The 25,391-nt window shown below is 41.7% G+C and overlaps 1 protein-coding gene across 5 annotated transcripts in view; it reads left to right on the top strand.

The window, feature by feature from the left end:
* The first annotated feature begins 1,998 nt into the window (after nucleotides 1-1,998).
* The window catches only part of LOC134624931 (protein phosphatase 3 catalytic subunit alpha), a 65,296-nt gene continuing 41,903 nt past the window's right edge, over nucleotides 1,999-25,391 (top strand). For 2 of the 5 annotated variants that reach the window (XM_063470135.1, XM_063470137.1), the window contains exon 1: nucleotides 2,001-2,285. In XM_063470135.1, coding sequence (XP_063326205.1) covers nucleotides 2,225-2,285 — 61 coding nt within the window. In that variant the 5' untranslated portion in view covers nucleotides 2,001-2,224. Of the gene's footprint in view, nucleotides 2,286-25,391 lie in introns of all 5 variants that reach the window. The other 3 variants (XM_063470136.1, XM_063470138.1, XR_010093670.1) reach the window with 2 other exon arrangements.

The following is a 25,391-nucleotide window of genomic DNA, read 5'->3' on the forward strand; positions in this document are numbered from 1 at the left end:
GAGGGCGGCACACTAAGATGAAAAAGATTATTGTCAGTGTTTGATTACATCTTTCATGCTGAAAAATCTAATTTGTGTGGAGCGTTTTTGAGTATCATCTTATCACATTATATCGTAGACATGCCAAATACGCCAAAATAATGAAAAAAAAATCACATATAGCCATGCTTAGATTTTATGGTATGCCTTATAAAGACAAAGTAGGCATTCAGGTAAGCGAAAGAGAAAAACAGAAACCAACAAAAGGTCATTGTCAAGCAGAGCTTGAGTCACAGACTTGACCGGAGTTTAATTAAGCCTGGGTACAAAACAAAGTGTTAGAACCTGAGGCGTGTTAAAATTAATGATCTGATGTGAATGCCTCCCGTACAGCCAGAAGTTAAAAAAAAGAAAAGGATTGTCTGACCTACCAGGCACAAAGCTTCTCATTGAGAGAAATGTAAAAGTTAGGGCTTCATTAACTGCCTCCACCTGCCAAACAACTGACTCATACCACACAGGTGTCTCATTAATAGCAGTTTGCAGCCGTTTATGTCCTTTGAGTGTTAGAGGGGCGACTGAAATGTACAAGTCGAGAAAATGAGCAGGTGAAAGTTGAGGTCTCCTTCATGCAAATCACTGGCGCCGTCTATCTGGTGACTCACCGGCCACAGATCGTCCTGTTCCTGTACACACAGATCCAGACTGGTTCACTCAGATTTATTCATTTGTTTTTATTATCATTATTTTTTTGTTGCCAAACTACGCTGATGAAACCACTAAAACAGAAAACTATTGTATTCTGTATGAACTATTCTGCATTTGGAGGAAGCCCAGCTGAACATAGTAGACAATGAAGCGACAAGTACCTAAAAACATGTAGTCAAATAAAAATGGCCTTAAACTTGACCTCAGATCAATGACTCACTGTGTACAAACACATGAAGCTGCAGATCCTGTCCTGAGGGTGGTGCCAGTGGGAAAGACATAGAGTAGTTGAAATTAAAAAAAGGTTTACCTTCATGGAACAATGAATGTTCCTATCATTTTCTTTTAATTAATTTATTAATTTATTTTCAGAAAATGTGTCTGTTAGATAGGGCAAGGTACAGACAGGTGAAAAATATAAAGAAAAATAGTATAAAAAGGTGTTTCCCATATGTGTTCAGCTGGGCTGAGATCCAGTCGCTGTGAAGACTGCCCCTCATAACCTGTGGATGAGGGGTTACTGACATCAGAATAAAACAGATTCTTCATATGATTAAAGTGATCAATAGGAGCAGTTTTATATTGATTTCCTTTGATCCTTCCCTCTGGGGAACATGTATACCCAAACCTGGCAACCACATTACCCTGGAGCATAACAAAGTCATGAGAACCTTTCACTTTAAGGGTCAAAGGTGAATTCTTTTTCTTCACTTTGTCACATGCTATCTTTGCAAATATTGATTTATTGTCCCAGGGTTGCTGCAAGAGGATGCACATGGAGAATCTGATGTAGAAAGGTCAGGGGGACCTTTTATATATCAGCATTAAGGAATCCTTTGCTTCTCAGTTACTGTGGGAATATTTTGCTATAATCTCATAAGATTTTACTTCTGAATTTTTACTTACGTCACAATATGCAATGAAACTTTTTTACTTTTATTCAAATCTGTTTTGTTTTTTTTGTGTGTGAATGACTTGTTAATATATTTTTAAAGCTAGCTAAACAGGTGTAAATCTTTTGAGAGCTAATTTCCAGCTGTTTCACCAATCTTTTCAATATGTTGACAGAATGTTTCAGTTTTTATCTTTTTTAAAATTTAAATCGTTAGGGACTGTTTATTTGTGCACTTTAACCAGTGTATACATTCATGTTTATCCATACCAGTTATTAATACCAGACTGACACAGAAACAGCCCTTTGATGAAAGTGGATGTACAGGCATAGGCAAACTGTCACTCTCGACCAATGGGCGAAGCCGCTGTCACCAGGAGGCGGGTCTTGCGAGTCAGCATGTTTGAGTGCACACTGCGTTGAGACAACTTGATACAGAGTAACAGTAAATCAGACAGAGCTGCTCCTACAGCACCAGCAGTGAAATTGTAACCCTGTTGCAAGTATTTTTGGCCGCTGATAGGACCGAGTGAGATCACTGCGGTCTCTTTCCTCGGATAGACTCAAGAGTTGTTCGGCAAGAGCAACGCAGGGACCGCTTTCAGTCTCATTTCTGCCCTATCTTAATTTTATATCACACTGGAAATGTCCGAAAACAAGCCGAATGATGAACCGAAGTTATCTACGACGGACAGGGTGGTGAAATGTAAGTGTTGCTTTTCGTGTCATATTGAAACGAGACGCTACCACAGCTCTGGGTCTGACCAGCACAAGCAGACTTGAAGAATTCACGGTCACAGCAACAGCGGGCGGCAAATGTAGTCGAAAATTTTTTTTTGCTGGCTAGGGAGGAAGAAGGGTGTTAGCCGAGCTATGACAGCAGCAGTAAACTAGGAAGTGAGGGTAACTCCAGTTTTTAGACCAGAGCAAGAATTTAGCATGAAATGTGTCACTGTCTGTGCGCGAGGCGTTAGACGTGGTACGGCCGCTCGTCTGTAAATACTCGGGTTTTTTTTTTGCTGTTTTTTCCCCCTATTATTAGTGAATAGCATGCTACCAGCGGTGTGACAGATGCATGAGCGTTTCGATTCATATACAGTGCACAGGTTTACAGTATGCATGCAGATGTTGCACAACCGTTGCATTCAACCCCAAGGGCGATTTTCCCTCATTTTGCATGCATCGTCAAACAGTTATACCAAGGCTCCTCTTCTCTCTCTCTCTCTCTTTCTCTCCCCCTCTCTCCATTGCATAATACTGCTTGATGTCGTCTATTTTGTAATCTCACATTTGGGGGTGTTCATCGTGTGCTTTGTTCGTGTCACACGCGGTGGTTCTTCCTGCACTCTGTGTTTACACGTCTGACATTCCACCTTTGCAGTCTACCATAAGAATGCAATAAAGATCATAATCGAGGCAGCCTTCCCTCGAAATAGGAGCAATGCAGCCTGCCCAGTTTCGTGTCACTTGACGTCTCATGTGTACTTAAAGGCAGCACACTTAAGTTGCAGCATTCAAGCCTATTTCTGTGTTAGCATGTGGGCACTTCAAGTGAAAAATACCCCCCTCCTCCTTTCTCTTGTTGGAAGACAAAAGCTTTTCCACACAAGTGAGATGACAGAATGTGTTTACTCCTGCTTGCTGGCACTAGTTACAACCCCCCCAAAAATCCTCTGCAGCTCCAGCCCAACAGGCATGTGCAGGGATCACAGTGTGTGTGCGCGCACACACACACACACACACACACACACACACACACACACACACACACGGGGACTGTTGAGTGATTTTTATTCAAGTTTAGCTGGTTGAGTTCAGTCGATTGAAATGATTGGATCATCTCTGAGCATTAAACGTCAAGATTTATGCAAGAAAGTTGGAATGAGTCGGTCTGGGATTGTTGACTCTGTGTTAAAAGACGAGGTTGTGCACCTGGTTGCTCAACTCAGTAAGGAACACGGCTCTCCCGTGTTGCTATCTCGGACTTAGGACTTGACACTTGAAACAGAAAAAAACGTTTAACAAAGATATCTGCAGCCATTTTTTTGCAGCTACATTTTGCTCCAAAAAAATAAAGGGTTGAGTGTTAAGAGTCACTGCATGTTTTGGGTGCTTTTTGTAATAAATATTTCAAGAAATCATACCCCTACAGTCTTCACCAACTTGAAGGCTAATGAAAAATATATGTGACAAGCATAAGTTTTAAAGAGACAACAATATCACTGGGTGACCGGTCTTGTTGCATGGATCTGAAGCTACATCTTCCTCTGTTATGCAAAGAAGATGCCAGATCTTCATGCTCGGCTCTGTGGATATTAATCGGGTTGAAATGTATTGATTAGACGTTAGAGGGCCCTGTCAGTTAATCTCGGAGGCCAGTTTACGTGGCTCACTTTTAAACCTTGTGTCAAGCTCAACAAAGTAATTTTGCTCATTTTTCATTCATCAAGTTTCGAGGACTCAGTGTTTTGGTAATGCATCAGTATTATGACAACACAGGCGCTAGCTGTGTACAAAGCACCTCTCCAAAATAACTGCAGGCTATAGGTGTGAAGTAATTTGTTTTCAGCTGCCTAGTTTGCCGTGCTACAAGGTGTCAGTCCAACTTATCATAAGTGCTTTGCATCCACCTGTTTTCAAAATGCATTATCATAATGCTCCTGAAAGCCAGCGCTGCATAGTAATTGAGTTTAATCAGCTGAGGCGAGAGAAGTTGCTTAATTTTTCTTGTTTTTATCACTTGCAGAAATAAACACGTGAGCAATTTCCAGTATATATTTCAACAGACTTAACTGTGTTTGTAGCCAGTTTTTTAATATTGTATATAATGCTTGGTGGATCATCACTGGATGACCATTTTTTTAATGCTCGGTTAATTAACTGGAGTTTAAATAAGGATTATCCTGGGTTTTATGGTAATCCTGATTATTTTGTCAGAATTCGTGGTCATGATTTTTTTGTTTTATTTTGCTACAATTAACAGCAAAGCTTTTTCATTATCAACTAATGAGTCATTTAGTCTTTTATTTTGAAAACCCTGTTTACATACTGATATTGCTGAGTTTTGTCCAGCACTGTATAAAGCAAAGATGTAGCAATGTCACATAAAAAGTTGGTAATATGGTTGTCATGGTGCAGTCGTGACAACCTCAGCACGCCAAAGTAAAGCAAGCGCACTAATAGTGTTTTTCCATCAGCGACCGAGAAACTGGGCCTCCGAGCACCCAGCGGTGCGCTGGGTGCTACTGCGAGTTGGGGATGGATAACATCTGACATTTGACTTTTGAGAAGAGGCCCCCATGCTCAGACATGCGTGGGCTGGAGAGACGGCGGTGGTGACAGCGGCGCGATGCCAGCCACTGATCCCAGCTGGAAAGCCGAGTCATTTATAGAACAGAACATTAAGTAATGCCACAGACTTGATCCTCGCCTTACGTGCGATCACCTGCACACAGACCCGCCGCTTCGTGCTCATAAAGCGACCTGTGTGCCATCACAGTGTTTCTTTCTAATCGAGTACAAGCGCTGTGTATTGCAGAGCTATAAAATTACCAGTCGTGAGTAATTTTCCTTGAGGTGTTGTCATTCTGAGTAATATTTCCTCATTACAATTCATAAACCTTGTCATCAGGTTTGTTTGCATGGGAATAGGATTGCTGTGAGAAAGTCAGGTGATTTATAACCATCGAGGTTGTTTATAATTTTAAACCTGTGCCAGTCTGCTCTGTCTGTAATTTGTAAAGTTAAAATTTCAACTGGGATTTTTAATTTTTTTTTCGGTGGCGTTTGTGTTACCTTCCACTCATACTTTGGTTTGGCACATAATTTCTTCATCTTGCGAGCAGTCACTTTTATTCAGAGGGAGTAAGGACGTACATTTGTTGCTTTGTGAGACGGAGACAGAGCAATAAAGATGGCATCAAATTGTCTTAATTAAATTGGAGTTGCAGAGATGTGTTGTGATGAGACAAATACAATACACTCTGTTAAGTTGTGTTTCTACTAATGAATAGAAAGAACCCGTTTGAAAGCGTTAATAGAAGAAGAGAGGCACTTTTGGCCATTATTTTTATTTCACTTAAGTGTAGTGGGATACAAAAAACAGTCTCTGGGAGCTTAAACATAATGTTGGGTTAGTAGGTTTGTGAGTAATTAATCAACATTTCTGTGATCAAGTTATTTTTTTAAGGAGAGTTGTAGTGAGTGGCTGTATTTCTTCATCTCATGAGACAGCAAACAGATTGTAGCTGCTCCTGTGTGCGCGTGTGAGTGTGTGAGAGCAGCAGTTAATCTAAGGCTGCGATTGGTCAGACAGCTGACCCGTGGGTTGCTCGAGCCGATGCTCTAGAGCAGGCACTTAAATGTCAAATTGTCAATTTCATACCAAGTCTAGTTTAATTATCTTGGGAAGGAAATATCATCTTGATCTAAAAAAATAAAAAATATATTTACCGTGCATGATCAAAAAGGAGTTTGGGAGGCTCCAGCTGCTGTCTTGCATTGCGTTTCAGTGCCAGCTTTCCCGAGTTATTCCAGACAATGAGTTTGCAAGATTTAGTTTTTGCTTTCTGCTTTTAAACTCTTGAGAAAAAAGTTAGTAGGTCACTTTCCTAGGTTTCATAAGTCATCAGGGCTGCCACTTTCCAATTCCTTGACATATCTCCTTCGCATGCGAAGAAGTCTGGGTTAGGAGCCTGAGGGAGGGTGGGCCACCTCCTCCACCTTTTGAATCTTCTGACAGCAGTCCACTCACTCAGCTCAACTCTGAAATGTCTCCCATAGCTGCAGCAAGGTAACCGAACTAGCTATTGGTGCCTGTCATGTATGTGCTTGTCTGATCTCATGTGAGGTTTCCTTTTTTTTCTTTTTTCTTTTTGAGATTTGATGGTTCTGATAACAGTGCATTGCATCATGGCCTGAAAGGGAAGACCTGAGCTATCTCTGTTGTGGTACAACAGTAAGATATACGGTCTGCGGTATTCCAAACCAGAGTAAGTGCACCTTTACTGCTCATTAGATTAAAGAGGAATTAGGCTCTGTTGTGGATTTGGGGCATAGCAAAGCAGCGGATTTGGACAGATTAAGCTCCATATAGGGGGATAAAGGCAGCTCTGCTCAGAGGTTGTAATCTGACTCCATGCATTAGCTGCTGCTCTTGCTAATTCGTGTGAACAAATGGATGTTGGTTTTCGAGGGGAGAAAAAGTGTTTACCTACCTTTGCATTTTCAGGTTGTTGCTAAGCCTGTGAGTACATTTTGGGGATTTTCAATCCTTTGAACTTGTGCTGTTGATACACTTGTCTAACCAGTACACATTCATAAGCAGCAGTTCTATAGCTTATACGCTGATGGAAGCCGTTTTACTTTGGCTTTTTAATGTAGCTGCTTTCTTCATAAGGTGCCTTTTAATCACCAAATGTAAAAAATGTAAAATACCCAGAGTAGCATCTGTGAGCCAGTGACTATAACACTGTTTTATTGTTTTTGGGGGTTAAAAAAAAATCAACCTCTACATAAACAAATCCTCAGTTTTTTTTCCCATTTCATAGCATGTACACACCAACACATGTTGCTGCTGCTGCTGTGAGCTACAGTGGCTAACAAAAGCCATTTGCAGCAGAGGCAGGAGTTATGTGTCATTGGATCCCTCTCTAGAGTTGGTCGCAGAACAGTCACAAATCAATCAATATAGTGTCTGCAACACATGTAACTACAGGCTGCGCTCCCAGTACAATGAGTGTGGGGGAGGAGAAGCTAACCCAGTGAACTGGGAGCAGTAGGGTGGCTGGGTTATATTAGAGGCTAGTAGAGCAGTAAATCTGCTTTCTCACTTTGACTCCTACTTGGAGGGCTGAGCATGGACAGGCTGCGAAGACACTAAATTTTTATAGGAGTTGTGCATCCGCGTCTGCACACTCGTGTATACAGGCATGCACGTTAGCTGCAACACTGGACACATAAAGTTAATTGAGAAAGCAGATTTTGGTAGAATTTACATTAAAAAAACCATCTGTGTATAGTTGTTTGGTAGCTTATGTTTAGCAAAAATTGGGGAAAAGTTTTGTCAAAGAGCGTGCGTCATTGGCTGAACAACACTCAGTTCAATCAGCAAGCTGCTAAATCGTTATTTGACTTGATCCTGGAGTAATTTTGTGCTTTTTTTTTTTGTTGCATTTTGTCAGTAACAGTTTGGTAAGTTAAAATTATGACTCAATTTGACAAACTTGTGCTGGGAAAACAAGTGAGTCTGTATTTCGGCTATGAAGTAATTGCTCGGGGGTTTGCGAAACACTAAAGACTGAAGTATAATTAATTCCATGTAACTATGTTGAGCTGTTTCCCACTCATAAACTTCACCTTGGATGTGCCTCTTAGATAAATTAATGGCCACCCATCTGTATTCGGCAAGTTATTTGAGCACGATGTGTGTGAGAACGATGAATTTGGATTACTTTATGGATAATCGCCCCATTCTCTATTTTGAAAATCTGTTAACCAGCTGCCTTGTATTATTCCTGCAGCCTGCCTCGCCAGCCACTTTACTCTTTTGGTGGTCTTAGATATCATTCAGCTGCTTCTTCAGTGAGAGGCTTATCTTGTGGTCACATCCTATAATAATTCAAATCGTCGTGGCAACGTTAGTTTTTGTTCTGCTGTGGAAACAAGCTGCAGCCCACCGGATGACCACTCAAACCAGATCCTGCTAAAGGAAAACGATAGATAATATAAATTCTAGATGAAGTTGTGGGTGTGAAAAGTGAAGACAACCTGTCTCTTTTTAATAACCAGCAGGAGGCAATAGCTGCGGCTGCAGCAAAACTTCAGGTCCTGTGGAGGTTTATGGGAAAACAGCCCTCATGTTTGACCTCGGTAGACACTTTCCTGATAAATTTAAGGGCTCACATTACAGGTCAAACTGAATAAAACCTAAAGTTCATTTTGTGAATTTTGGTCATTCTACGTTTGAAAAAGGAGCATTGTCCATCACAAGAGTGCATTTTTGCTATCAGGTTCGCCCGCTCTCGTCTCACATCTGGTTCCAAAACAGCAAGGTGGTGACGGCTTCAAAACGGGACTTCAGAAACCAGTGGGTGACATCACAGTAGCTACGTCCATATATTTTTTCACAGTTTTATGATGACAAATGCCTGACCTGCCATTTCATGCCAAACTCACAGAGGCTGCAGAACAAGGACTGCAGGCCAGGACGTTGTAGGTTGGAGTTCAGTATTGAGAGACTCATGGGAGAAGCAGCTAATCAAGTTCATTATTATTAATTAATTTAAGGAATGGGACAATACAAAAGCAGTTTGAGAATTGCCAACAGTTTGATCTATTTCATATGTGAGTTTGCTAAAGTCAGAACAGTATATTTTCTTTTGCAGCGTAAATGCAATTGAATCTGCATAAGTGAATGAATGTATCAGTTACAGATAAATGTTAACACCTCCAGCTTTATCCTCTGCACAAAGAATCGCAGTCTCTTAATATATTTGAACCTGCATCTACGTGCACACATGGCCACCTTTAACTGCTCTGTGCATGAGACAGTTTTCACTACCCTGAGTAATGTTTTGTGAGTCCAAATACAATTTCTCTGCAGTAATGTGTTTATCTAGGACAAATATCCCGCGTGTAGACGCACACAGTATTTTGGCCTCAGTTTTCATGCCATGCTATTTAGCAGAGGAGTTTCCTTGTGGTGAAAACATACCTGCATGCTAAATGGGAGACTCGACTTCCTGGATTAGGTCAAGCCCCTGCATGGTGCTGTGTGACAGATGCAAACACAGTCGCACACTCTCCTGTGCTGGGCCAGGCAGTTGTTTGTATTTAAATACGAGCAGAATGAGTAAAGCCATGTGCTGGTTGCCTGTAAATGGTAGATTAGTAAGCGGAGAAAGCCATCCACAGGGGAAAGGGATGTTGTAACTTTTATGCCCGCTCATCAGCTCAGCGCATGCACAGGAGGGGAATGACACGGAAAGGGTACACAGTATGTCATGGCTAATGTCTGTTTGCGATTGCATCTCGCTGTTATCATAGTAGCATCTGCACTGGTTGACACCCACACACGTATACATACTGAGGCTAATGCAAATGTGACCTGTTGAAGAAGAGATGGATATGCTGTTTTCTTTTCATTTCCAGCACATTGGAGTTTGCACTAGGGAGCATACAATAAACTCAGCAGATGTAAAACTCGTATATGTTATCCATCATTATGACTTATCGGGGAAAGTTAAACCTCAGGTATGAGGAAGTCTGATACGATGGCTCTAGTTTGCCTTTTTTTGTCAGCTCGGCACCCTGAAAAGGGACGAATTTCACAGGAAGACTGAGAAGAACTGTTGCTTCCTGTTAATTTCCCTGTTTTCTCATTGTGTTTTGATCATGCTGTCGTAGCTGAGCAGGATTTTACGCAGAATTCCTCGTTGCCTTCTGGGTGTAGCATTCCACTGTAGTGTTTGTTTTGGCAGCGGTCTGGTTTGGCACGTCACTGAAGCACCAGGAGCAGTATCAGCCAACATGGCATCAGAATTTAGACATGTTGCCCCGGTGGTTTGTGGCCAGTGACGAGTTTCAGGCCTTAAAAATGCAGTTTGACATTTTCCAGGCCAGGACCCATAGCTATGAACCAGGAGACCATTAAAGTAAAGTATCTGTGGCTCTCGTATTAAATACCGTGTGTAGCAGCTTCCAGTTGTCTGGCTAAATTAATGAAAGAATCCAAGTGGACTCACCATCCTCCCTCACCTTGTTATTAATCCTTTTATTTCAGCGAGCGCTCGAGATTTCTTTTACACGACGAGAAACTCCGTCTTTAATTAATCATCATCAGATTTTATGTATATACTTCAGTAAGGCTGTAACAAGAACACACACACACTGAAATATTTATTTATGTTTCTGCCTGAGTGTTGGATAATGCGATTTAGTTTTAAGGAATTTAAACAAAGAACACAATTCATTTTCACTCTTTGCTGAGAAAAGTCAAAGCTATTCCTGGGTTCTGCATGTTTTCTGCACGTTTTTGCTTTGCAAAAATTATATTCATTGAGAAGACCAGCAATTATGGATGGGTGTTTAAGCACATTGCATGCTACGTGGCTGTACTGTGTAGGTTCATGGTGGATCTTGGTGCGTTAGATTACAATCCTGGTGCACCTTTTTTTCCCCCTTGTTCTTCCAGGTGTTATCAGCTTACTAGTTAAAGTACCCAGCTTGTGGACGAGAGAGAAACTCCAGCTATACAAATACAGCTGGAGGTGAGTCGAGGCCCCAAGGTTTATTTACCCTCATTCACACGCGTTAATTATAGACCACCTGGCTGAAAATTAACCCTCTTATTCCATGTGCTGGTGAATTTGGCGTGTGCTTATCTTGGATTACCTCTGGAAAAAAAAAATCTGTCGTTGCTTGTTGCCGTGTTCTATAGTTGACCTGAGAGGAAGTTGTCTGGTGAGACTGGCATTTGTCTAATGGGATATGATGATGTTGGCTGAAATGCTTTATCAATACAGCCTTCAGGATATTACTTCAAGTTTTCACCTGCAAATGTTTCAAACCTGTGAAACATTTTTTTTGTTTGTTTTTCCAGTTTTACTGCCAAGCTGTGTTTTTTGTGCTCAAAAAAGGACAAAGAGGCATTAAGTTTGCCCAAGAGCTGATGATTTCAGGCCACTCAGTCACTTCCTCCCACGTGGAGAGTGGAGCAGGAGGACCACTGGCTGGCCCACTCACTCAAAACATTGCAGAGGCTGACCGAAGCCAGAGTCGTGACTGTGATGTGTCTCTGTTGGTGAGAGGGGGGGGCTTGGGGTTAGGCCAGCTCTAGAGGTGGCATATATATACACACATAATGTTCCCCTGCCTTTGCTGTTTCGTCTTTTGAATTAGGCCCCAGAGACAATTCGAAAAGCTCCAGTAAATTTCCTCTGGGATTGCTCTCCACGTAATTGCAAGTATCTTGTTCTAAGTTCCATGATAGACCTTAGCTTTGGCAGTAACTCAAGGCAGAATTTGGCCTCGGCTGTTGCCACGTCAAATCGAGTCCAATCATAGGGCAAACTGATATCCCATTAGTCTGAACTCACAATATGCCTCGGCTAGCCAGATTGCGGCGAGGTTAGTGTGTCCCATGGCTCCGATTGATTATGTGCCTGTCCAAACACCACCAGAGTGCCATACATTACAGTGACCAATCATTTGTGCATCCTATTCCCTGTTGCACCCAGGGTATAAATATATATATATTTTTGGAGGGGGGGTGGTTGTAAACTGGGCCTGCCACTCAGGAGCAGTTCCATTTTTGCTTTATTGATTTGCATGCAGGGAGATTTTCAGCAAACTGCTGCTGATGCACTAGTCAGCTGTCACTGTTGTGCGTGTTCATACGTGTGTCTGTGTGTTCTCAGGATCGTGTAGTGACGACTCTGAAAAGCGTCAGATGCGGGGATGGAGGAGGAACCTCTCATTCCACTCATTTTTGTGTGTGTCTTGTGCCTGCATATGTGCGTGTGTGTGTGTGTGTGTGTGTGTATTAAATTTAGTGAAAACTGAATCATGAAACTGTGGGAGACGTGTTGTTTCAGCTAATCTTCACTCCATGTGAACTCCCGAGCCAAAGATGTGATCTTTTGTTGGTAATTAATACCGTTGTTGCACCCCAGTCCTACACACATATGCTCCCTTGCTGTCATGCTCTTGGCAGCCTATTTATTGCTTTTGTATATCATGCAAGCCTTTCATAGTAGCCTGCCCCCACATAAACTGGTAAGGTTGCAGAGTGACACAGCAGCTAAGTGGTGCACAGTTACTGCTGCGCTGCAGGTTTGGGTATGTCCACATTCATGTCACACAGTCTCAAGAATACTAAGGAGTACGATGTCTTTGACAGCTTTGCTGCCGAGGCTCGACAGTTTCACAGTTAGCCTTTTTTTCCCGTTTCTTGTAGAAATGTCAGACATACTGTACAAGACCGATTATTTTCTTGTTTTACCTGCTCACTTATTTTTCTGTCTCTGTCTTGTATTCCAGCAGTATATTTTATATTACTGTCTTTTTCCTCTATTTAGCTTCACTTCATCCATTCCTGCTTTCAGCCATGACTGCAGTGGGTTTTTTCTAGGCCACTGTCTGTATTTCATTCAGCATTTCCTTTCATTCCCTTTTGCGCACTTGCTTGCTCAGGCTGCTGCTCAACTGTGGCAGACCCACGCTCCAGGCCCGTCTCCCTGTATAGAACGTAATCCGATCCCTTGGGAGGAATGTGGTAAGCCTAGGGGATGGCCAAATCGAGGTACAAATCAGCTGGTCATCCAGCAGATTGTGTATCTCCAAGTAATTTTAAGCGACACTTGAGCAGTAATTAGAAGTGTGGACTCAATTTAGCATTTAGCCTCCACTGCGCATAATTCATGGTTATTATTTTATTTCAAACACTCCATGACAGCAGGGATGTAAGACAATAGTTGTAAGCTGAATTAAACATTAGTCGAGTACTTTCTGTTTTGCAGCCAGCAGTTAAGGGGGCCAGAGGCTTCATTTTAGCCCAACAGATGGTGCGCACACAGTACAGAGCTATGCAGTCCCACAGTACTGGGCTGGAGCCCTGCATGGGATGTCTCTATAAAGCCTGTTTGCTTTTGATGAAAGTAAATATAGCGTGTTAGATCAGCAGATAACGTAAACACCCTGCCCAGGGTATGTGACAGTGCGTTTTGTCCTTGTTTGTCTTTCGAGAAGGAAATGGTTACCTGAAATTTAACTCCTGTGTTTTTCCTCTTTCTTTATGTAAACATAGACGTTATTCAGCGTTTACAGTGCAGCGTGATCTGTTCTGGGGAAACCCAGAAACTGTTTTTAATAATTAGAGGGAAAAACGTGACCCTCCGCCCTCCTGTGTCTGATCTGAAAATGTAAGTGCAATAGAAGAAAGTCAAGACTCCCTTCAGGCACTCAAGCTGTCAAGTGAGCTGAACATACTCTGTGACCTGATCCTCAAGAACACATGAACCTTGGAGCAGCCCTGTTTGTCCCAGAGGGATCAGGGGCATGACCCAGGCCGCACACTGCTGTTTGATCCACACAACCCAGCAGTGCTCAGAGTCTTATAAAGGCGCTGTCCATTGCTTATGCTCTCCTCTTTGATTGGATGCTGGCTGGCGGATGGCTTTTCAATGCGATGCTTTAACTGCCTTTAATCTCATGGCTGCTAGCAAAGCCTGCACAGATGGTGCTTCAGCATAATACTCCTTTAGTGAGTTTTGAAAGTGCTTCCTCTGCAATATGGGGGTCAGGCTGGCAGCAGGGAAGGATGATTTACTTTACAGTCACTTTTAGCCCAGAAGAGTTGCATAATAGCAGCTACTTCAGGAGCTTCGTCACAGATTCTCCTGATATATAGAGCTCCTCTGGGGTGCTAGCAATGGCGAGACAAGATGCGTGTGCGTGGTTAGTGTGGAGTTATTGCTCTTGCTGACTCAGAATTCCTTTGGTCTTTAGAGAAGTAATTCCTTTGTTGCCTATCCTCTCTCCAAGTCCAGCCACGTGCTGCTTTTGCTTTTCTTTCTTGGCAGTCAGGTACCCCTGCTGGCAGGAGAACCCACCACACCCACACAATTTTGGCCTAGAAACAGCGATAGGCTTGAGAGGTGGGCGTGGGTAAGGGGGAGAAGGAAGCAATGGCAAAGGAAGGGAACTCTTAGGGGCCTTGTTGACTTGGCAAGAGGTGGGAGGAGGTGGCTGGCTGCGCCATCCCATTGCCTCACCACCTGTCCCCTGAAAAACCACGGTCAGTCTGCCAGAAATAAAAACTCTGCCATGGACCTCTTGGATGCAAATGCTTGATCCCACAAAAATCCTTGCTATAATATAAGTACTTTATACTTTCAGTATTATTTCTTTGCTATAAATACTTCCAGTACTTAAGTTGAATCATTTTGTTTGCCATTTCTGACCCATCCTAGTTATTTTGACACGGCATGGAGGAATGCTTTTCACATATGAGATGTAGCTATTCTTGTGTGGCGGGGAGGGTTTTCCCCAGTCCACACATCATTGTAATAGTTGGCAGTGCGGTATTCATTTTCAAATCAAACAGGTAGCGTCCCCAGCTGAGAAGAGTGGGGGGGGGGGGGGGGGGGGGGGGGTTAATTAATGATGAGGAATGTTATCTACAGCTCAGGCTCTGTTTTATTTGGGTCAGCCTCAGGTCTGGTATGCTCCGTTTACCAAGTGTGGTTGCAAATATAGACTGGCCTCAACCCCTCTGTATGTGTCTAGTAATTGCATTCTAGAAATGCCAACATTGCGGCTGCCAACAAGCCCTCCTTGGGAGGTGCGATCACGCCTGTTGAGGCATATTATCTCTGAGGCAAGCTGTGAATGAGTACAGAAAACACTGAAGTCAGTTGGAGTTTCTGGAACGTAACAGCATTTCGCTATTGATTTGCGCTCCATATTGTTTCACATTACATAACACCGTATCCAGTTAGATTTTTCACTGTGTCATATGTATAGATTTGCAGTTGGATGTTTGATGTTGTTGTGCATCTTGGTCCAGAACTTTCTCAGGTGATAGATGAAATGTCACACAGTGTTGTATATAAATATGATCCCAATTTTTCAAGAATTCATGAATGTACTCTATTAACAAGACTTAATGTGTGTAGCAAATGTGTCCTTTTCAGACTTCTCTTCGAAAGGTTCATATGTGTTTAGAAATTTTTACAAAGGTCTGGCAAAACAGCTTCTCTACAGCTGATATCGACAAGCAGTGAAATAGTGATTTATTTATTTTCTATTTAGAAACTAAGACTGGGTGTAGAGTAATACATCATGTCACTTGTAGAGCTAACATGATGCATTTTATTCTTACACATCTTCCAGTTTTAAAAAGTTTTAAAATGTATATGAACTGCAATGCACGAATGCAGTAATTAGAAAATAAATTGGGATTAAATTAAATCACTATAGATAACGTGTTCAGTATCTTGCTTGAACCTTGTGTGCGGGTTTTCAGGGAGTACCTTGCATGTTTCAGCCAAACCACAATTTCCAAGTAGCATGCCGTTGTGGTAAGAGTTTGGCTCTTAAAAAAACAAAACAAACATGTAAACAAACTGGAATTACCTGCTATCCAGAATTGTCAGTCACGAAAAGCATCTGATATATTTAATAATTTCTTTGGGGCGGATTATTTTTGTTTTTTCATTGAAGGAGGCCCTTAACTGTTGACAGTGCTTTGAATAGAGGGGTAGCAAGCACATCCGTGTCCATACCCATGACTCGTGTTTTTTATGACAACATCTCCAACCACAGTTCATCTGCACACTGTGAATCTGTATCCTATCCAGCCACCTGTCTGCTTGTCACTGCGCACTCATAGAACAAGCCACCAACAAGAACCCTTTGTAGAGTGGCTGCCGGCGCACTCGCAGAGCTCTCCAAGGTTAGTGGGGACACATGTTCTCGATAGACCTATGTCGTAAGTCCTTCCCAATACAAGCGCCAGTTGACAGCATGGTGGAGAGTGGCACAAGACTCACACAAAGACGGTTCTGTCGATGTTCAGGGCCAGATTTTTGTCCAGACCGGAATATAAACATGTCCACCTAATCCCTTCTCAGCTGCCTGACCTTTGCCTTTACCACCCGAAGAAAAGGTTGAACTTGTAGTTTGTCATTATGTCAAAGAATAGACACGAAAGACCTTGAGGGTAATCACATATCATTAGATGAAGTTGTGTTGAGGTGCCTTTGTTTGTTTGTTTTTTTTATGGAGGCAGCCTTAGGTGTTTTGTAGATTAAAGCATGTGAACATATCTAGTAGCTTTCTCTTATTGCCTGTAGATGAATAATTAAGCCCATTAAATATTAAACGTAGCAGGAAAAATTAAAGGCGTTGGCTGCCTCTGAAGTGCTCAAGAGCAGAAGAGTACCTTGCATGCAGTGTCAAGGCCCTAAAAACATAAGAGAAGCAATTAGCATGTTGCATTCAATTTGTTAACTTTTTGTTTTTAAGCTGGTGAATAGATGGTGCCACACAGCATTACTTATCTATCTGGCTGTGCCACAGGTTGCATTTGGAACTTGCATAGAGCAAAGCATGCACCCTTAGCGCCCTGTCTTCCAGATCCTTTCAGCCTCCTCCATTGTTCCGTCTCTGCTATGCTCCAAAGCTGATTACAGCGCCTTCTCTAATGAAAGCTAATCCTGTGTCACGGCATTGTGTAGGAGGAGGAGGGGGGCAGGCCTGAGCCAGCAAAGCTAGCAGGGAATGTCTTCTTCAGGGCCTGTCAGAGTGGCTTTCAGAGGAAATGCCAGAAAGTGTTAACGTCTCCACAAACCTGCAAATCCGAGTTTTACATGGAGTTTTTTTCCTCTGCGCTGGCCCATAGTGACTTCTACACAACAGCAGCAATTTCTAAAATCCTCTATTAATTCCCCCCTATGTTCACATTAGTTGTTCAAAATATGTATAGGAAAAATATAGGGTACACTTTAAAGTGTTATATACAGAGATTTTTATCCTTATGCCGTTTCCCTTCCCAAGTAAAGCTTCTATAAAACCTATAAACTACTTATCATGGGAGGTAGCACAAGTCCAGGGATGTACAAGTGAAATCAGTGTGAATCATATCGAAGTTAGGATTGAGGTCTGAATGAATCTGCATTCAGTCAAAACAAGACGTTGTGCATTTTATTCCCTAACAGGATGTGTTTACATAATCCCAGCTAATCTTCTTACATACACCCACACAACAAACAATGATCTTGTTAAATGACTTTGTTTTAATCGATTTCAAAGGGGAAGAGCTGTAGCTCCTTTGAGTTTGACTTTTATCTACTGAGCACAGGACCAAGGTGCTCTCCTGGAATAAAAGCACAACACAATCTCATATTTATGTGCTATAGGCTGTTATAATGTTACATTATGCAGGATTGTAGTAGCAAACTTAATGTTAAGCAACTTCTGGCATACTGGGATGTGCTGTGTTTAACGGTATATGGGTTGCTTAGGTTAAGTTTTATTTACCTTCATGTTAGAATAGTGACGCTGTGAGTCCATGCGTGCAGTGGGTTGCTGGCTTGATGTTGAGTCCCATGTCAGCACAGAAAGGCACATTGTGTTATTAAAATAAAGAACAGCTCTGCTCTCCTGCTGTCAGCAAGTTTATGCTTACTGCGAGACAAAAAATAATGAGCAGCAGTTTGATTTAAATTTTTCGAATTTGAGTCCATTTGTCTTAGTAGATTTCTTATCAAATTTAAAAACAGGTCATTGCTGTGATTAGTTGTGATTGCAAAAAAGTAGTAGGATTTACCTGCTAATACACACATGAATGTAATTATATACACCATACGATTAAAAAATTTGAACAGAAACAAGAAGTTTTGAATCAAAAATAAATAACTTAAGTACATCACTCAAAAAAATGAGTTGGAAAATGTAAAAATTAGACATTTATGCAGATCCTGCTCTAGCTTGATGTTCAAATCCCAAGGGAAGTTAGACCAAGGACAAAATAAAAAATACATTTCTAAATATATTGTCCGATATAATACTTGTAGCAAAAACCATGATGTTCAGATTCCCTGTAAGAAGTGTGAAAAGCGTTTTACCTTACACCTGGGCCCTTGGCTTAATGCTAGCTCTTTCACTGTGTGACTGTATAGCTTTCTAGACGTTGAACTGTTTTATCAGGGTGCGGCTCATAATTTACTGTAGGTAATAAATTGTGTAAATACACAGGGACCTCCCATTATTGGACTGTGACTTGGTGAATAGATTTTTTTTAAAGATTGGCAAATGCTCTTTTCTTCTTTTTCTTTTTTTTCATCCATGATGCATTGTTATTTCATTGACTTATCTTTCACTCTCCCTGACTCATACCCTTCCCCCAGTCCAGCTCCAAATAACTGAAGTCATTTTCCAGCCATGATCTAGATCCCTGGTGGCCTCTCACTGTGTCATTGATCCACTGCTCCACTGACGGCTTACCACACACCCAACCACTACCAAAAAAAGCTACAGTAGGAGGTCCCTCAAGCTGCCTGTTGACCCCCATCCCCCACCCCATCTCAGTATCTACTGCCTGCTCCTTTCTATCCATCCTTACATGCATATATATACATCCACCCCTACATTCACCCACGTCAGCCTCCCACGCTTCAGCCCTAACCTCACTAATTAATCAGAGACTTAGGCTGACTAAGTGCTGTCTGAGTACCGGTGCATTTTGATCACCTACTTTTGTAAATGTTTTCTGCATTTCTCATCTAAAACCTGTTGAGGCGACAGCAGGACCAACGTTCACTTGTCACTCATGCGGACTTCGCTGTTGCCCAGGTCTCTAAAACACTGCTGAGGGCTATTTTCTGTCAGAGCTGGATGGTCTTTGATAACCCTGACAGAAATGGCAGGACGGATGCAGGTATGGGGTGTGTGGCCGGCTTATTAGTACACAACCTGTCTGTCTTAATAATGAGCATACCTCGATAACTGTCACTGATGAGACCTCCTGTGCAGATGGACAAACATGCCACTGCATTGAACGGCCGTCAGATCCACCGTCGCGCTCCTGTTTGTGTTCACTGCATTTTTCTAGCATGTCATTTTAAAGCATGAATATATATATAATTTCCAGAGCTTTATCGACTCTGTGCAGAACGTAACATGCTGCCAGCAATTCATTTTTAAGCCAATATTTTGATGGATGAAAGATTAATACAGAGACTCTACTGCACTGTTTCCTTGGCAACCCCTTTACTCACTTTTATCTAATATCTCTCCTGTTTGTCGATGCGATTTAAAAGCTTATTTCTCTGCAGCAGATGATGATGGTCAGCAGCACTTTAAAGTACAGTAATGGCACCCTGGAAGCAATAAAGCAGAAAGTTGGGGTCTCTGCAGCTTTGGTTAGTTATGACACTGACCTCCATGCTGTAGCTACTGACTGAAGGAGAGAAAAGTAGATGTGTACGGGATAGTCTCGTTGATTTAAAAACTTGTTATGCAAAGATAAAATAGAGCCAAAACATGACATGTCTGTTTGCGGCGTTCAGACTTGATTCAAACAAAGAGCTTGATTTAGATTGCTGCTAATCAGCCCCAGTTTATTTTTAAATTGATCAAACTGTGGCTTTTGTGCTCCACTTGGCCACGGATGACCAGCGAAAAGTGCAAGGAAATCTCAAAGAAAAGAGCCCGTGTAGCTTCTGAGAGGGCGTTCAGCAAATATTAACGCATGAAATTAATGTTAATTTAAATGGAGTAAGATCAGTAGCTCCAGGACCTGTTTGTAATGAGGCACAGTTTGAGTGCTTTTCCTCCCTGACTGGACGCTATACACAGTTATGTGTAATTTCTCCTAATTCTGCTGACCTGCTGTTAATTTAAATGAATGAATTGAGGGAAGCAAAGACACCATTTTGCTAATGTTCGGAAATGTGTTATTAATTGCAGGGGACACATTAAGCAGTACGGGAGTCCAAATTATTAATTTAAGGGAGCCATTGTTCATTTTTTAACATTTGAAATGTTATCTTTAATACCTGCTGGGCGATCTCCATGAGATGAGATGCCAGCCCCCTGAGTTTTTGTTGACTGCTCTGCTTGCCCCACCCACCCCTTGTTGTTGCATGGGTCTGTATAGTATTTTATCTGATGCAGCTTCTCTTTCTCGTACTCTCCCTCTCTGGGAAAGCGAGTGCTATTGGCCCTGCTCCCCTTCCTGCCTCAGCCAACCAAAAGTAACGCCTACACCTCCATAATGGCACACAGATATAATCAGCAGACTCATATCATTGAACTTCAAAGCTATGCTGTGCTAAATGTTGTGTTTCGCCTGGGTTCATAGCCATACGTAGCAAAGAGGTTCACACCACTTTCCACCACCGTTAACCCTGAAGCCCACGGGCCTTCTAAAGTCCTCACTGAACAGAGTTCTAACATTACATGATCTTTATAAATCTTAATATGATGTTATATAATATAGTGGTAGTAGATGAAGTCGACCGACGTATAAATATCGGGCTTCTGGATTTAGTTGTTGCAGTTTTCAGCATAAGCAGCTGATAAACGACCAGGTTTTGGTAAGAAAAGAAGAATTGCAGTCTAGAAATTTCTCATTTCTCACCCACATAGCAGCAGATTCCATTGAGGAATTTTTAAAAGGCTACCTAGATCAGCCAAGTGTCATTATGTCCTTATATTTCTTGCCAGTAGCTGATTTAATATTCTTTTTGAAATCCTTTTTGTAATAAAAAAATATACTCCATTATTACTGTGGACTGACATTTGGGTCATTCTGCAGCTAAAATCTATGTTGTGTTAGCTTAATAAAAGATATCGAATCTTAGGAGTGCAGACTTATGAATTATTGATTTACTGTGTCTTAGGCTTTACAGGTGGGTTACAGAGACACAGAGCTGTTAAATACAGCAGTCTCATCTGTGACTTGCAGACATCACACTGCACCCCTGCGAAAGATGGGTTATTGTAGATCATTTCTCACCTTGTGAAAGTAATTTGTGGTGTGGTTGAAGTCCTGCAGTTCTTTGTTGTTAGTAAATCAGGGTCTCAATCTTTGTGCAGTATGCATGTCAGTTAACCAGCTTCCGAATGGGCCGAACCGTGTAATAACGGAGCAATGAAACAGCTTCTAAATGACGTGAAGTTGAGGTGTTTTCTGCTGTACAGTATGTCCTTTGTTTCCTACCGCCTACAGAAGCTCATGCATTCTGTTCATCCTGGACTCCTACCCCACTCTAATTCAGTGTTGTTACGTAATTTAATTAACAAACCCTGGCTATCAGTGGAGAGTGAGTTGCACACTCTCTGTGCCCCTTCAACACTTGGCAGTCGTCCTCTATGCACACAAGACGCACAGTGGATCCTTCATCACTAACAGGCTTCCAACTGGGGGATAGTAACAAACAAAAAAATCTGCACTGTCGATAGCAGGTTAATCTCATATGCAGATATTGCAACTGCAGTGTAGCATTTTTTTTCAAAGCGTGATCTCACATTGTGCAGCTGGATGCATTTCTGTTTCGTTTTTCTTTTTTAAACATACTGCTGCATGCTACTTTGGTTTCGTGTCTTACCTGGTGCTGGTATTTATGTACCATTTGATCAGATAGTGAGTTTCCACTTGATGCATTACACAGAGATCTTGCTGGCGCTGGCAGCCATTTACCTTGCCTCAGGATAAAGAGCACTGTACCGTCATTCAAAAAGGCAAATGGATCTGGCAAGTAGTCAGTGCTGCTTTGTGCGGGTAAGGAAGCAAAGTTATAGATCGGTATCGCGCTTTAGATCCGACACCGCACCGCCTTTTGCATAATAACGTCTGGCTGTGCAGTCAAATGAACTCTGTTATTCTATACTTTGTATGAACTGACCTTTTGTTGCACTCACAAACAGTTTCCTGAATCTTTGTTCTGACTCGGCTCTCTCTTGTCATGCTGAGATTTCCACTGAGTCTTAAGGGAGGGGAAAATGCTGGTGCTGTGGCTTGTCTGGTGGAAGGGGCCCGGATGGTTTGATGTGGGAAATGACAACCCAAGTCTCGCCCACACTCGGGGAGGGCCGTTGCTGCATCATGCCATGTCAGCTGTTTCTGTGGGGGTGCTATGCCAAAGTGGTTGTGGAATTGGAAGAATTTCTCACAGGTCGCTGGGATTCTTTGCCATCAGTCTGTTGTGTCTTTATGGTTTTAATGGATTTTTTGCTTTTATAAATGGCTGATCGTTGGCCTCCATCCCAGTCCAGCTCAGACTGTGCCAGCTTTATATGTTTTTGTCCAACAGAGGTAGTAGGTAATGGCTTATGCTGCATGATTTTCTGCATCAGCTAAAATTAAGCCATTTTCTCATGTGCACTGTGTGAAAGTGGCCTTTTCCTCAGAGCGTCGTGTGTGCTGCCTCCTGCTTGCTCTGTCCTCCCCTCACCTAACACACACAAAGTACTCCCAGTAGCATGTGAATACATGTGAGAAAGAAAATTGTTTAAAATTGTTCAGTTTGTGTTTGAAAATGACTTTAGTTTGTTTTTTTTCGTTCAGTTGGTGTCTCTCAGTGGCACAAGTTGGATATCAAATGACTGCATTGTGTGAGCAGCCTCAGCAGTTTTCTGATTTGCAGAAATTGCTCTGAAAGAAGACCGAACGTGATCGTCGTTGCGTCTGTTTGCAGTCTAAGGTTTAGCACACACCTTTCACAAAGCTGCCGGGGCTGAAGGGAAATTGATGCGCACCAATTGTAGCGACCTGAGCTGCCGGATCAGTCCAGACTAACGGTTGCACTCCATGTCCTTCATTAAACGGAGTCAGAGGTTGGTGAGCTCTGCAACAGTCTGTCTCCCTTTCTCCAATTAAGCTGATCTGTCCAACAGCGTATGACTGCGCACCTCCCGCTGTCTCATTCCTCCAAAAGATTGCCTTAGCGGTGAACTACACCAACCTCACAATTTCCAGCTGCCTATCTTCCCGCTGCTTCTCAGCAGTTTATGCTGCACTGCACCCCGTGGTGCCGATTTTCTCAAAATTCACACCTGCATGTCTGCTATGCGGTGTGTAGTTATTTCATGATTGCTGCATGCACGAAGGTGGCTGCGGGGGTCGACGATCTAAAGCTGGATGACTTTAAAACCCGAGGTACATCAAATCATTTACCGTTTGTGTGAACCTGACTGTAGTTTTAAATTTATTTTATACACACTTCAGTCATTTAGAGGTCTATTAGGCTTACAATGAAATGCCTGATGAACGGCTAGCTTGGAAACTATAATACTAATCTGAGACAAATTACCATGGAAAGTGAAGTCGGAGTCCAGATTTCTTTTTGCGTTTTATATTTTTTAAATTTAAAAAAAAAAAACCTCTCTGACTCTCTCTCGCTCTCTCATCCTTTCTTTCTCGTGCCAGATTTGAGGCTGCAGTGCAATTTCCCTGTTACATAACAGAAGAGAACAGAGAAATGTTAAAATTAATGAAGGCAAAAGTGAACGGCTAATGGAGACCATTTCTGACTCATACTTGGGTTTCAGGCACATCGCCGCAGGTCAGTTTATGCTCTCACGGCTATAAAGCATTGTAAGAAAAAATGAATAGATACACAAGATTATTTGCAACAATCAACAGCTGCTGTCTGGGGAAAGCCCCGATACCGCTGATAAAGGCTGGGTTTGGGAGTATAAGGATCAGAGAGATTTTTGCCATGTGATTCTTTTAGACTTGGAATAGCCAATTACTTCAAATAATGATTATATAATACAATATCTGACACCATTATTTATTCTTGTTTCTTTTTCATGAAAGGAGAAGAATAAATGTTTGATTTTTTTTTTAAATTTATTTCTTTATGGAGTTGTTATCCATGTGTTTTTTTTTTTTTTGTTTTGGTTTTTTTTTATTTATTTATTTTTTAGACAAATTAATTTTTTTGTAATACATTGCTGTGCAAACGCCTTGAGACCCTCCTCATTTCTGTGTTTAGGTTCCAAGGAGCCAGACTTAATGCTTTTACACACCGGATGCGTTAAAAATATTTTTTTTCACCTATTCATAATGTAATTTTTTTAAAATTAATTTTTGAATCGGCTCGATACTTCCAAATAAATAGATCTGACCAATCAGACCGTTGCATTTGGCAAAAAGTGTGCTCATACTAAAAAATGCACATCGCTACTGAATATATAAAGATTTGGAAATGGTAAAATAAAACCGTTTTACGTCACACACAAGTGGAATTTCAAATCACATCGTTTGTTCCAGTTTCTTTAGCTGAATCTACGAAAAATGTCACAGATAACAATTTGGTTGCCGTAAAATGTTGGGAATCCCAAAAACTTGGGATGTCTCATTTCTTGTTTTTTTTTGGAAAAAACTTGAGGATACTGGACAAGTGGAGGGCAAAAGAAGAAGTGCTGGGCCGTTTTAAAAACGAAAAATGTGCATCAGATGAACAGTGTCTGAAAATCATGTCCTAAAGAAATGGGAGTAACACATTCTTCTTAAGAGTGTGGAACTGATCATTACAACGTGCCATGTAGTGTTTTGGCAGATGTGGGTGTTACTCTTGTTAATAAGGGAGCTGTTAGAAATTCCACAAGGAGAAAGTTCACAGTGTTTCCATTGTCATGACTGTAGGAAATGGAAGGGTGATGTGTTAAGAGGCTGCTAGCATGCCAGCACCTGCAGCTTTCACACAGCGTATTTTTATTCCAGAATAATGTCTTTGGTGTTTGGATTTTAGAGTGCGTCATGTTCTGTCACTTCGGTGGGAAGTGGGATCACTCACGATATTCACAGTGGCTACACTATTTGGGGACTATCAGTCTCAAAATTTCTGCAAAGTCAACTCACCAGTTGCCATTGTTACTGCATCAGTTACTGGTTATTTTGGGATGGGGGTTAGGGGTTCTACTTCTTTCACTGACTGACTTACTATTAATTATTATCTACAGGAACCAAATAACTATTACAGCTGGTAGGTACAGGGTTTTCCCATGTAGTTTCCTCATAAGCTCAATATGTTTACCGTCAGGTATGTTGTTACACAGATTTCGTACGTCACTCTGCATATGAATGATTTATGGCTTTGTCCTGCCGCTAACTGTCATTCCTCATAATAAGAGTGTTTTTCTTTTTTCCTGCACAAATGAAAAAAGAAAAATGGCTCGGTTTCCTCTTATGCAGTTCAAATTCAACAACAGCGCAGTTGTGGCAAACAGCCTGGGGAGTTTACCTGCATTGCCTAATTGGCTAACAGCGTGGGATTAGGGAAATAATTTAAGCACCTTA

The sequence above is a fragment of the Pelmatolapia mariae genome, linkage group LG3_W (assembly GCF_036321145.2).
Source record: "Pelmatolapia mariae isolate MD_Pm_ZW linkage group LG3_W, Pm_UMD_F_2, whole genome shotgun sequence".
Lineage (NCBI taxonomy): Eukaryota > Metazoa > Chordata > Actinopteri > Cichliformes > Cichlidae > Pelmatolapia > Pelmatolapia mariae.